Source organism: Prionailurus bengalensis, chromosome B4, assembly GCF_016509475.1.
Source record: "Prionailurus bengalensis isolate Pbe53 chromosome B4, Fcat_Pben_1.1_paternal_pri, whole genome shotgun sequence".
In the NCBI taxonomy this organism is placed as follows: Eukaryota; Metazoa; Chordata; class Mammalia; order Carnivora; family Felidae; genus Prionailurus; species Prionailurus bengalensis.
In genome coordinates this window covers 29,844,419-29,859,527 of record NC_057358.1, presented here as the reverse complement: position 1 = coordinate 29,859,527, position 15,109 = coordinate 29,844,419, and the positions used below count along the sequence as shown (strand labels likewise).

Here is a 15,109-nt window from a genome sequence, read left to right as displayed (position 1 = left end):
AATTTGCATGGAACCACAAAAGACCCCAAATAGCCAAAGCAACCTTGAAAAAAAAAAAAAAACAAAGGGGCGCCTGGGTGGCGCAGTCGGTTAAGCGTCCAACTTCAGCCAGGTCACGATCTCGCGGTCCATGAGTTCAAGCCCCGCGTCGGACTCTGGGCTGATGGCTCAGAGCCTGGAGCCTGTTTCCGATTCTGTGTCTCCCTCTCTCTCTGCCCCTCCCCCGTTCATGTTCTGTCTCTCTCTGTCCCAAAAAATAAATAAACGTTGAAGAAAAAAAAAAAGAAAGAAAAAGAAAAGCAAAGCTGGAGGCATCACAATTCCAGGCTTCAAGCTATATTACAAAGCTGTAGTGACCAAGGCAGTATGGTATTGGCACAAAAACAGACATATAGATCAATGGAACAGAAAACCCAGAAATGAACCCACAACTATAAGGCTGACAAATATTCAACGAAGAAGGAATAAATACACAATGGGAATAAGACAGTTTCTTCAACAATGGTATTGGGAAAACTGGACAGCGACATGCAGGAGAATGAAACTGGACCACTTTCTTATACCATACACAAAAATAAATTCAAAATGGATGAAAGTCCTAAATGTGAGATGAGAAACCATCAAAATCCTACAGGAGAACACAGGCAGTAACCTGTTTGACTAACAACTTCTTACTAGATACATCTCCTGAGACAAGGGAAACAAAAGCTAAAATAAACTATCAGGACTTCATCAAGAGAAAAAGTTTCTGCACAGTGAAGGAAACAATCAACAAAACTAAAACTCAGCCTATGGAATGGGAGTAGATATTTGCAAATGATATATCTGACAAAGGGTTAGTATCCAAAAATATGTAAGGAACCTAGAAAACTCAACACCCAAAAAGCAAATAACCCAGTTGAAGAATGGGCAGAAAACATGAATAGTCATTTTTCCAAAGAAGACATCGAGATGGCTGACACATGAAAAGATGCTCAACATCACGCATCATCAGAGAATTAGAAATCAAAACTTTAATGAGATATTCTGACATCTGTCAGAATGGTTAAAATTAATAACACAGGAAACAACAAATGTGGGTGACAATGTGGAAAAAGGGGAACCGTCTTACACTGTTGTTGGGAATGCAAACTGGTGCAGTCACTCTGGAAAACAGTATGGAGGTTCCTCAAAGAGTCAAACTAGAACTACCCTATATGTATGTATGTATGTATATGTATATGTGTATATATATAATTTCATATATATTGCATACATATATAAAGTCTTGTGAGTTGTTATATATATATATATACATATATTATATACATATTTCACCTCTTCTTTATCCATCCATAAATTGATAGACATTAGACTATTTCCATTTATTGTAGATAATGTTGCTATAAACATCAGAGTACGTGTATCCCTTCAAATTAGTATTTTTGTATCCTTTCAAGAAAATTTTTAATAGTTTTTTTTCTAGAGCAATTTAGGGTTTCAGAGAAGTTACACAGAAAGTACAGAGTTCCCAAATACTTCTTTCCCCTAACACACAATTTCCCGTTATTAACATCCTATTTTAGATGATATATTTGTTGCAGTTGATGAACAAATGTTGATGAGTTACTAGTAATATTCATGGTTTATGTTAGTGACTCCTTTTGTTGTACAATTCTACAGATATTGACAAATATATAGTATCATGTGTCCACCACTATATTATTATACCAAATAGCTTCAGCACCCTGAAAATTCCTTGTGCTCCAACTCTTCATTACTCCTCAATCAGAACCCCTGGCTGCTTCTGAAATTTTAACTATCTGTATAGTTTTGCGTTTCTCAGAGTGGTATATAGTTGAAATAATATAGCTTTTCCAAGCTGGCTTCTGTCACTTAGTAATGTGTGCTTAAGTTCCTGCCATGTCTTTCTGTAGCTTGATAGCCCAATTCTTTTTATTGTTGAACAATATACCATTATATAAATGTACCACAGGTTGTTAATCTATTAACCTATTGGAAAACATCTTTGTTGCTTCCAAAATGGGTCAATTATAGGTAAACCTGCTATAAATATTCATGTGCAGGTTATTGCCTGGATATAAGGTTTCATTTGGGTAAACATTTGGGAGCATAATTACTGGATTGTATGGTAAGATAATGTTGACCTTTATAAAAATGTCAAACTGTCTTCCAAAGTGGGTATAGCATTTTGCATCTTCAAAAACAATAAATGAGATTTCATGCATTCCATATACTTTACTACATTTTGTGTTGTCAGTTTTTGGTTTAGCCATTCTCATAGGTGTATCTCATTAGGTATTTCATTGTTTTTATTTGCAATTTCCTAATGACATTTGATGATTTCATTATGCTTACTTGTCATCTTCTATCTTCTTTGAAGAGATGGATGTTCAGATATTTTAAGAGTTTTAAAATATCATTTTTTTTAATGTTTAATTATTTTTATATATTTAAAACACAAATACTTTATATGAGATACGTGTTTGGCAAATATTTTCTATCAATATATAGTATGTCTTTTAATTATCTTAAAAATGTCTTTCACAAAATGTAAGTATTAATTTTAAAGAAGTCCAAACTCATCACAATTCTTCTGCTTCTCTTTTTCTAGTTTCCTAAGGGGGAGGAGAGATTATTGATTTTTTACTTTCTTATTTTCTAATATATGAATTCAACGCTATAAATTTCCTTCTAAGCACTCCTTTCACTGTTTTATCACACACATTTTGATAAGTAATATTTTAATTTTCACTTAGTTCAAATTTTTTAAATTTATTTTGACACTTCTTCTTTGAACATGCACTTTAGAGGTATATTGTTTCATCTTCAAATATTTTGAGATTTTCCATCTACATGTGTCACTGATTTCTCGTTTAATTTCATTATGGGCTGAGAGCATGATTTGTGTGATTTCTATTTTAGAAGAATTTTTAACACACTATTTCTATCTTAAAATGTGGTCCATCTTTGTGAATATAGCTTGTGAGTTTGAAAGCAATGCGTATTCTGCTATTGTGGATGGGGTATTCAGATAGATATCGATTAGATGCAGTTGATTGATGGTGTTGTTGAGTTCACCTATGTTATTATTGATTTTTTTTGCCTGCTGGTTATAGTCATTTCTGATAGAAGGGTGAAGTCTCCAAGTATAATAATGGATGTGTTTTATTTCTCCTTATAGTTTTATCTATAGTCCAGTTTTTGCCTATGTATTTTGGCACATATGAGTTAAGGCATACATACATTAAGGAATATTATATATTCTTGGAGAATTTGTTCTTTTATTATTACTTAACACTTCTATTTATCCCTGGTAATTTTTCTTGCCTTGAACTCTTTTTCTTTTTTTAAGTCTGCTTTTTCTGATCCTAATACAGCTATTCATGCATATTTTTCTCCATGCCTTTATGACATATCCATTTTTTCCACCTTAATTGAAGTGTAATTAACAAATAAAATTATAATATATTTAAAGTGCACAGCACAACGATTTGATATTTGTACACATTGTAAAATGGTTGTCACAATCAAGTTAACACATCCATGACTTCACATAGTGAATTTCCTTTCCTTCCTCCCCTCCCCTCCTCTTTCTTTTTCTTTCTTTCTTTTCTTTCTTTCTTTCTTTCTTTCTTTCTTTCTTTCTTTCTTTCTTTCTTTTCTTCTCCCTCCGCCCCTCCTTCCCTCCCTTCCTTTTTAGTGAGAGTGTTTATCAAATATCACATAAGCAATAGAGTATTATTAGATATAATCCTCAGAATTTACTTACCTAATAACTAAAAGTTTGAACCCTTTGACCAATCACTCTCCAGGTTTATCCTCATGTTTTCAAGAGGCAGTATTTCCTTCATTTTTATGGCAAAATTATATATATATATGCATATATATGTTAGATATAGATATATATGTATATACATACATATTTGTGTACACATACACATAGATATCTACATATGTATTCATTATTCATTATCTATTATCCATCAGTCATCAATGGATGGTGAACAGTTAGGTTATTTCCATCTTCGCTAATGTAAATAATGCCACTATAAATATGGGTGTACAAATGTTCCTTTGAGATAATGATTTCCTTTTCTTCAGATATAAATCCAGGTGTGTGACTGCTAGACCATATGGTAGTTCTATTTTTAATTTTTTTAAAACCTCCGTATATTTATTAAATAATAATAAAATATTAAATAAAAAAGAAAAATAAAATAAAATAAAAATAATAAATAAAATAAATAATAAAAATAAAAATAATAAACTTATTATTATTTAATAAAAAACATTAAAGGAAAAAAAACTAATATTTTCCATAATAGCTGCACAAATTTATATTATAATCAACAGTGTACAAGAGTTATATTTTCTTCACATTCTCATCAATACTTGTTATCCCATGTCTTCTGATCATAGCCATTCCAAAAAGTGTGAGCTGATACTTCATTGTGGTTTTGATTTGCATTTCCCTGATGATTAATGATGTTGAGTTATTTTCATGTGTCTCTTGGGCATCTATATGTCTTTGGAAAAATATCTGTTCAGATACTTAAGTTATTTTGATTGTGAATGAATTATTGCTGATTTTTCCATTGAGTTGTAGAAGTTCATTATATATTTTGGATATTAACCTCTTATCAGATATGTAGTTTACAAATATTTTCTCCTGTTCTGTAGATTGCCTCTTCATTTTGTGATTGTTTCTTTTGCTATACAAAAGTGTTTTAGTTTGATGTAGTCCTACTTTTTTCTTTTGTGCTTGTGCTTTTGATATCAAATCCAAAATTATTGCTTAGAGCAACATCAACATATCCCCCTGTGCTTTCTTCTATGAGTATTATTGTTTTAGGATTTAAGTCTTTCATCCATTTGAATTGATTGGAATTATGGTATTATGGAAATAGGTGATCATTATTTTGCATAAAGTTACCCAGTTTTCCCAACAGCATTGAAGAAACTATGCTTTTCCCATTGTATATTTTTGGTATCTTTGTCAAAAAATCAGTTGACCATATGTAAGTGGGTTTATTTCTGTGCTCTGTATTCTGTTCCATGGAATTATTTACCTATTTTTATGTCAACAACATATTGTCCTGATTACTGTATCTTTGTAATATAGTTTGAAATCAGACTATGTGATGTCTCTAGCCTTGCCCATCATGCTCAAGATTTCTTTAGCTATTTGCAGTCTTTTGTGGTCTGAAAATTTTAGTGTAGTTTTTAAACATTTTTGTAAAAAATGCCATTGGTATTTCTTTTATTTTCAAATATTTGTTTCAGGAGTAGAATTTAGTGATTCATCACTTACATATAACTCCCAGTGCTCATCATAACAAGTACATTCCTCAACACCCATCACCCATTTAACCCAGCCCTCCTACCTCCCTCAATCAACCCTCAGTTTGTTCTCTATTATTAACAGTCTCTTATGGTTTGTTTCTCTCTCTTTTTCCTCTCCTTCCCATTTGTTCATCTGTTTGTTTCCTAAATTCAACATATGAATGAAATAATTTGGTATCTGTCTTTCTCTGACTTATTTTACTTAGCATAATACATTCTAGTTTCATCCACACAAAGTACACGTACGTACATACACACAACACATTCTTTATCCATTTATCAGTCAACAGACATTTGAGCTCTTTCCATAGTTTGGCTATTGTTGATAGTGCTGCTATAAATATTGGGGTACATGTTTCCCTTCAAATCAGTACTTTTGTATCCTTTGGGTAAATACCAAGTAATACAATTCCTAGGTCATAGAATAGATCTATTTTTTACCTTTCAAGGAACCCAGGTACTGTTTTCCAAAGTGGCTGCTCTAGTTTCTATTGCCACCAACAGTGTAAGAGGGTTCCCCTTTCTCCACATCTTTGCCAATATCTGTTGTTTCCTGTATTGTTAATTTCAGCCATTCTGACAGGTGTGAGGTGGTATCTCATCATGATTTTGATTTGTATATCTCTGATGATGATTGATGTTGAGCATCTTTTCTTGTGTCTGTTAGCCATCTGGATGTCTTCTTTGGAAAAATGCCTATTCATGCCTTTTGCCCATTTCTTCACTGGATTATTTGTTTTTTGGGTGTTGAGTTTAATAAGTTCTTTATATATTTTGGATACTAACCCTTTATCTGATATGTCATTTGCAAATATCTTCTCCCATTCTGTCAGTTGCCTTTTAGTTTTGCTGATTGTTTCCTTCACTGTGCAGAAGCTTTTTATCTTGATAAGGTCCCAATAGTTCATTTTTGCTTTTGCTTCCCTTGCCTCAGGAGACACATCTAGAAAAAAAAAGTTGCTACAACAGCTGTCACAGATATTATTGCCTGTGATCTCTTTTGGGATTTTTATTTTATGCAACAATTCTAATTCAAAGGGGCACATGCACCCAAATATTTATTGCAGGTCTATTGACAACAGCCAAAGTATGGAAAGAGCCCAAATGTCCATTGATGGATAAATGGATAAAGAAGATGTGGTATATATACAATGTAATATTACTTAGCAATCAAAAAGAATAAAATCAAATCTTGCCATTTGCAACTACATGGATGGAACTAAAAGGTATTATGCTAATGAAATTAGTCAGAGAAAGACAAATATCATATGACTTAACTCATATGAGGGATTTAAGGCACAAAACAGATAAACATAAGGGAAGGGAAGCAAAAATAATATAAAAACAAGGAGGGGGACAAAACATAAGAGACTCTTAACTATAGGGAACAGAAGATTGCTGGAGGGATTGTGGGAGGGGGAGATAGGCTAAATGGGAAAGGGACATTAAGGAATCTGCTGGAAGCTGAGCTATCCCCACTTGAGTGGCAAAGCCCAGGCTGTGGACGGATTGGTGACTGCAAGGTGGCCCACCGACAGTGAAGCTTCTTGTACTCCTGCTTTTAGGTAGTTTGGCTTTAAAACTACCTGAGGTATTGTCTGTTGGAGAATTGCCCTTGACAGGCCCTCTGGGAACAGAACCAGTAGGAAAGAAAATAAGGTTCCGCAAGAAATTGTGTGGCTTTACATTTAGCCCTTACCATCCCCTATGGATGGATGCCTCATACCTTTGCCAGAAAAAAGGGCCTGTATAAGAGAGACATATGGATTTGAAAGCCCCACTCCAGTAACTAAGGAGTGTATCTATGGACACAGTTCACTCTAACCCCTAGGCCCACTTGGCCCCCAGAAGGCATTCCAGATGATGATTGAATCTAGTCAGTTAAAGTACAGAATGGTTCATTGGTTGCTAGGTGCACTGTCTCTCTGAGAATGTGTAAGGCGTGGGTTTCTAAGGCCCTCTTGGCCCCCTTCCTGACACCTCGGACCCAGGCGAACACTTTTGTTCTTCAAAACCACAAATGGTTCAGGGAAACAACTAAGAGGTCATGTCCTTGTAACTGTTCCACTTGAGGTGTTGAGAGATAAATGATCTTTCATGAAAACAGCAAAGCAAATACTTTATAAATTATAGATAAACATAGATACATAATAAAAACAATAAAAGAAATTAATCAATAAGCAAAGGGCAGGAGGTAACGTTATGACAAAACAATCATGTTGTTCCTTATTGGGTGATTATACAAAGGAACAATTTTAGAATTGGGTAATGTTAGAAAAACATAGATGACGTATGTTACAAGCAAATCACTAGTATATATAATGCCACGTTTACTGCAATAAATCGGCCAGCTCAACACGCTGCTGTTGTTTGTGTCCATTTTTATTTTAGTTTTTTATTTTAGCTTTTTATTTTTATTTTTGTTTTAGTTTTGTTTTATTTTCACTTTTTTGCCGACGCTGTTCATCCTTCGGGAACCCCTGGACCTGCTGGAGCTGGACTCCAGCAGGAATCTACTCCTGAAATCATTGTACTATATGCTAACTAACTTGGATGTAAATTAAAAGTAAATAAAGTAAATAATAATAAAAATACAGAAGGACTGTAAATAAATGAAAAGACTCAACTTCAAAAAAAAAAGTCCAAACTTTGTGATAAGTAGATCAAAAAGCAGCTATATTGCCTATCTTGTGAAAGTACCATTTTTCTTATTCCATCTTGTTATTACAAATGATATAAGAAATCAAAATTATGTTCTCTAAGAAACTGATCATATAACATCAAGTTTGTTATAAAAATTCACAATCTAGAGAGAATCCTATATATTTTTGTTTTATAAACAGAAAAGGAAACCTATTAAGCATTACCTAATGAAAGCTTGTTTGGTGGATTAATGAGCACATAATTAACTCACTTAAAGCTGAATATTAATTGATATATAGATTTATTGATTAGAATAAAATTATTTTTAAATTGAGAAAGGCTGCCCTACATTTGAATTTCTTATCTTCTTTTAACAACAGAACTAGAGCTGAAATACTTTAACTCTTAGACTGTGTTTTACTTGCCCAAACATCATAAATTTCTACTTACCTATTACTTTGTTTAAATCTAATTGAAGTATTAGATCACTAATTGATGGATTAATTGCTGGAATATCTGCCATATCTGGAAGTTCTGAGGCTACTTCATTTTTGACTGGAACAATAACAGATTGCCAAATTAGTTGATTTAAAACTAAAATTTTATTTACAATAAAATTATAGCACATAAAATCAATTAGAAATATTTTACCATATAGTTATTCAGCCTTATTTTTTAAGTTCGTTCATTTGTTTGTTTGTTTGTTTGTTTGTTTTTAGCATGAGCAGGGGAGGGGCAAAGAGAGAGAGAGAGAGAGAGAGAGAGAATCCCAAGCAGGCTCATTGCTGTCAGTGCAGAGCCTGATTTGGGGCTCTATCTCATGAGCCTGAGATTATTACCTGAGCTGAAATTAAGAGCTGGACCCTTAACTGAGCCATCTGAGGTGTCTCTAGCCTTATTTTTTTTTGTTTTGTTTTTATTTAAATTCCAGTTAGTTAATATTAGTTTCAGGTGTACAATTCAGTGATTTAACACTTACATACAACACGCTGTGCTCATCACAAGTACACCCCTTAACCTTATTTACTTCACAACTTAACATACATTATCCAATTGAATACAGACATGTCTAATAATTTTTAAAACTTTATCAAATAGTTACCATATGTCAGATAATATACTAAGCATTTTTCAAATATCATTTCTTTTAATCATCACAATAATTCTAGGAAGTAGGTATTTCATTCCCATCTAATAGATAAGGGAAGTAGAGATGAGAAAGATTATGAATATTTTGGAAGTTCATATTCTCAAGTGCAAAATCTTGAAATGAATTTTGTTCTTTTAGAATCCAAAACCTAGTCTCTAGATAGTAGACTCAAAGGTCTACCTGGACTAAGCATGCAATGTGAGTGAAATGACCTGGTGATGTTTGGAGTGGCATGAATAACAGAAGTGAAATGGAGAGTATACATTTACTAAAAATAAAAAGCCATTACTCCAACTGACTGTTACAAATGCAGGCCTGGTGTTCCTGGGTCATCAACATTCTCAAGAGAATCCAGAAATGTAGATATTTGCAAGGGATTCCAAGATTGTAAAATATTTTCAAGTAATAAAAAAGTTTTATGCATGTTTGTAGGACAAAGGAAATCATCAGCTATTGTCACAAAAGAATTACCTAATTTTAGAAAAGAATTAATTCTAACATATGGGTAGGATTTAAGAGCCAATAACTAGGTTATATTTCTTTGTTAAACATCATTATTTACCTACCAGTATATCTATCATCTAGTAACAGGAAAATAAGATTTAAAATCTTGAGGAAATCAGCACTTTCAAAAACAATACCAATGAGCAAAATATACCAGAAAAAGTGGAAAGAACAATTAAAAATTAAAATTCACAATTAAGCTAACCTTTTCAAAAGTTACAGGCCCACATATTTTAATGTGTGGGATTCTTTATATTACATCCTATGCCATAGCACATAAAAAGAGAATTTATTTTTACAAAGTCAAAATAGTCCCTGCAAGGGTATTAACATTGACAGACATAATTGGCATAGGGATATAAAAATACTACACAGAAAAAATATATATATAATATAAATTAATTTATAGTAATTTTATAGTAGGTCTTCAAATACTTGTATGTGTGATACACTTATAGTATATCTCAATTCAGACTACCTGCATTTAAAGTGCTCAATATTCATATGTGGCTAGTGGCGGCCACATTAACAGTACTGATTTAGAATAAAAATGCAAAAATCTTAAATTAATAAGTAAGGAAATAGAATTGAGAATTATTAAAAAAACAGCATGGCATCATCTAGTAGGGTTCATTCCCAAAATACAAGCTAGATCATCTATAATATAGTTATTATAATAATGGTTCTCAAGAGAAATGATGGAAGATTATCTTAAGGTAAATATAACTTACAAAACTTAAACATACATTCCTTTTTAAATTTCCCCAAATTTATAGAGATATAATTGCCATATAAAATTGTATAAGTTTAAGGTTTACAGTTTAATAATTTGACACACTTATATATTGCAAATTGAATACCACAATGTTAACATGTCTATCACCTTACATATATGCATAAAATAGATAAATATATTAGCACATATATAAACAAGTATATGTAATAAGTATATATAAATATACACTGTTTAGTCTTTAATATATAAAATATATAATATAAATAAAATATATTACATTTATAGTGACAACATTTAAGATGTACTTTCTTAGGAATTTTCCAGTATAGAGTATGGTTACCTATAGTCACCATGCTGTATATTACATTGCAAGAACTTATTAATCTTATAAATTGAAGTTTGTAATCTTTGACCAACATTTCCCCATTTCTCCTACTCTCAGGCCCCTGGCAACCACTATTATACTCTATGTTTCCATGAGTTAGCACTTTCTGATGACATATATAAGTGGGATAATACAGTACTTGACATTCCTGTTTGACTTATTTCACTTAGCATAATAGTTTCAAGGTCTATCCATGTTGTTTCAAAGAATATTTTATTTTTTTATGGCTGAATAATATTCCACTTTATATATTTACCACATTTCCTTTATCCATTTATTTGCCAAAAAGATACATAGATTTTTTTCCTTATTTGGCTAAGGTGAATAATGTTGCAATGAACGTGGGAGTGCAGATATCTCTTTAGGGTTCTGATTTCATTTTCTTCAGATACATACCTAGAAGTTATGCTCAATCACATAATAATTCTATTTATTTTATTTTATTTATTTATTTTTTAGTAACCTCCATATTGTTTTCCATTGGAGGTATCAATTTACATTCCTACCAAAGGTGCATACAGGTTCCCTTTTCTCCACATCCTCACCAGCACTTGCTATTTTTTGTCTCCTTAATAATAACCATTCTAACAGGTGTGAGATGATATCTTATTGTGATTTTGATATGTATTTCCTTGACAATTAGTTACATTCAGTATCTTTTCACCTACCTGCTTGTGATTTGAATGTTTTATTTGGAAAAATGTATACATTCAGGTCCTCTACCCAGTTTTAATTGGATTAGTGTTAATGCTATTGAGTTATATGATATATTTTAGATATTGACCTCTTATACAATATGCAGTTTATAAATATTTTTTCCTATTCTTCAGGTTTCCTTTTCATTTTGCTGATTGTTTCTTTTACTGTGCAGATTTTAAGTTTGGTTAGTCCTACTTGCTTTTGTTGCTTGTGCTTTGGGTATCTTACCTAAAAAGTCATTGCCAAAATCAATATCAAGGAGCTTTTTCCCTGTCTTCTAGGAGATTCTTCTAAACTGTCACAGTTTATTCTTTAATCCATTTTATGTTGATTTTTGTATATAAGGGATCAATTTTATTTTTTTTTCATGTGGATATTCATGTTTTCCAACACAATTTATTTCCTCATTGAGTATTCTTGGCTTCCTTGCATAATATTAGTTGACTGTATCTGGCATAGGTTTATTTCTGAACTCTTGGTTCCATTACATTTGTCATGTGGCTGTGTTTTATGCCAGTTTTGATTACAATAATTTTGTAGTATATAGTTTAAAATCAGGAAGACTGATGCCTGGAAATTTGTTCTTCTTTCTTAAGATAGCTTTGGCTATTTGTAGATTCTTTCTTTCTTTCTTTCTTTCTTTCTTTCTCACACAATTTTTATGATATATTTTCTATTGCTGTGGAATTGCCATTCATAGTGACCACATTAAATCTATAGATGGCTTTGGGTTGTATGGGTATTTTAACAATATTAATTCTTCTGGGTTTTAAGGAAAGATGACAGCTGAGTAGGAGGACCCTGGGCTCACCTCTTCCCACAAATACAACTTAAATAACTATCAAACATCCTAAATACTCCAGAAACCAACCTGAAGATTGACAGAACAAATTCACAAGAGGGAAGAAAAAGCCCATATAAAAGAAGGTAGGAAGTATGCAGAATTGGTTTAGGGGAGAAATGAATTATGGGTGTTGCAGACGGGAGGGAGCTGTGGTTACAGAGAAGGTTGAGAGAGAGAGGAAACACGAGATTGCACAAGGAAGGAGAATGTTTTCCCAAATCCACTGGCTTGGAAAATTAGAGGGGCTGAATTTTGTGAGTTATTGAAATCAGTGTACCTTAAAGCCTGGAAAGTTTTTTTTTTAATATTTATTTATTTTTGAAAGAGAGAGAGTGAGAACCAGTGGCAGAGGGACATAGAGAGCGGAACAGAGGATCCTAAGTAGGCTGCCATCTGACAGCAGAGAACCCAAAACAGGGCTCAGACTCATGAACTGTGAGATGGTGACCTGAGCCAAATTCAAACACACTTAACCGACTTAGCCACCAGGTGTCCTTAGAGCCTAGAGTTTTAAAGGTCAGTGGACTTTGCTGGCAAAGAGCTCAGAGGACGCTGCACTGCTCCTGGAGAGAAGGCAGGGAAACAACCTGGAGGCAGACAACTTGGAAACAGTGATCAGAAGAACACCTGGGGCACAGAGGAGAGAGATTATTTGCTTTTCTCAGAGTGTGTCAGTGAGAGGCAGCACTCATGGTGACACCTCTCCAGGAACAAAGGAATTGGCTGGCACAATTTCCCAATTTCTTTCCCTCAGCATACCTGTGGGAAACAGCATAGCATTAACATTGGCTGCCCAACTTTATACACCAAGCCCTATGCTGGTGGGACTGCTGTTCTCAGTTGAACTTGCCTTAGACAGTGTGGTGGGTCCCTCCCCCAGAAACCAGTACAAATCTCTGCCCATACCATGTCTCCCAACCAGAGAGTTCTGTAGGCTTTCAGTTCTGGTAGAGGTGGTGTCAGGCCTCATTTCACAAACAGACCAAGCACACCTAGTTAAAACCCACTACATTCAGGCAAAGGACCAAACACTGCCCACAGCAGGAAAGGAGAGTCTCTTCATATGACAAACAGAGCAGCCAAAACACAACAGCAAAGTACACACAACACACAGTAGGGACATTTCCAGAAGTGACAGGCCCTGGGCAATACATGACCTCTTACTCATAATGTCAGAAGCAGTAGACATAACTGGCTTTTCTAACAAACAGAACAAGGCAGAGACTGAGACAAAGTGCCAGGATGGAGGTATTCATCCCAAATGCAAGAGCAAAATACAGTCATGGCCAGAGATCTAAGCAAAACATATAGAAGTCACATTCCTAATGTAGAATTTAAAGCAACAATCATAAGGATATTCACTAGGCTTGAGAAAGGAAGACATGAATAAGACCCATACCACAGAGATAAAAGAGGTAAAAAAAAAATCAAGATTAGGACAGCAATAAGCAAATTAGAAACATGCTTGAGGCAGAGGAATGAATTATTAACAACAGAAGACAAACTATTAGAAATTAATGAAGTTGAACTGAAAAGAGAAAGAAGAATTATGCAACATAAGTATAGACTTAGGAAATTCAGAGACCCCATCAATAATAATAACATTTGTATAATAGGAGTTCCCAAAGAAGAGCAAGAAGAGGGGGCAGAAAATTTATTTGAAGAAATAATACCTGAAAACTTCCCTAATCTTGGGAAGGAAACAGATATCCAGATCCAGGAGACAGAGAACTCCCATCAAAAGCAACAAAAGAGACCAACACCAAGACATATTGTAATTAAATTTGCAAAATATAGCAATAAAGAAAAAAACCTTAAAAGCAGCAATACAAAAGAAATCCTTAACTTACAAGGGAAGACCCATAAAGCTAGCTGTAGATTTCTCAACAGAAACTTGGCAAGACAGAAGGGAGTGACATGATATATTCAAAGTGCTGAATGGGAAAAATCTGCTGCCAATAATATTTCACCAGCAAGTCTACAATTCAGAATAGAAGGAGAGGTAGAGTTTCCCAGACAAACAAAAACTAAAGATGTTTGTGAGCAATAAAGCAGCCCTCTGGAAATATTAAAGGGGACTCTTTGATAGGAAAGGAGAGACTAAGAGTGACAAAACAAGACAGGATCAGAGAAAATATCCAGAAATGATGACAAAACAAATAACGAAATCACAATAAACACACATATATTAGTAATTACTTTTAATGTAAATGGGTTAAATGCTGCAATCAAAAGACATAGGGTGTAAGAGTGGATTAAAATCAAGACCAACTACATGCTGCCTACAAGAGACTCATTTTAGACCTAAAGACACCTGTACATTGAAAGGGGATGGAGAAACATCTACCACACAAATGGATATCAAAAAGAGTAGCAATACTTCTATTAGACAAACTAGACTTTAAAACAAAGACTGTAACAAGAAACAAAGAAGGGCACTACACAATACAACAAGAAGATCTAACATTGTGAATATTTATGTACCAAGCATGGGAACACTGAACTATATAAAATAATAACAAACTATTGCAATAATAGGAGGGGAGTTTAACACCTCATTTACATCACAAGACAAATCATCTAAACATAAAATCAACAAAAAGCAATGGCTTTGAATTCTTTTCAATTGCACATGGAACGTTCTCCAGAATAGATCACATATTAGGTCACAAAACAGGCCTGAATAAAATACAAAACCTTTGAAGTCATACCATGCACCTTTTCTGACCACAACACTATGAAACTAGAAGTCAATCACAAGAAAGATCAAAAATCACTGGAAAGATCAAAAATACATGCAGA

At 33.5% G+C, this 15,109-nt stretch overlaps 1 protein-coding gene across 2 annotated transcripts in view; it reads right to left on the bottom strand.

The window, feature by feature from the left end:
• LOC122474025 (coiled-coil domain-containing protein 7-like) overlaps window positions 1–15,109 on the bottom strand; it is a 347,700-nt gene that overhangs the window by 40,333 nt on the left and 292,258 nt on the right. For both annotated transcript variants that reach the window (XM_043564967.1, XM_043564968.1), the window contains one exon: window positions 8,440–8,544. In XM_043564967.1, the coding sequence (XP_043420902.1) occupies window positions 8,440–8,544 (105 nt within the window). The remainder of the gene's footprint in view (window positions 1–8,439; window positions 8,545–15,109) is intronic.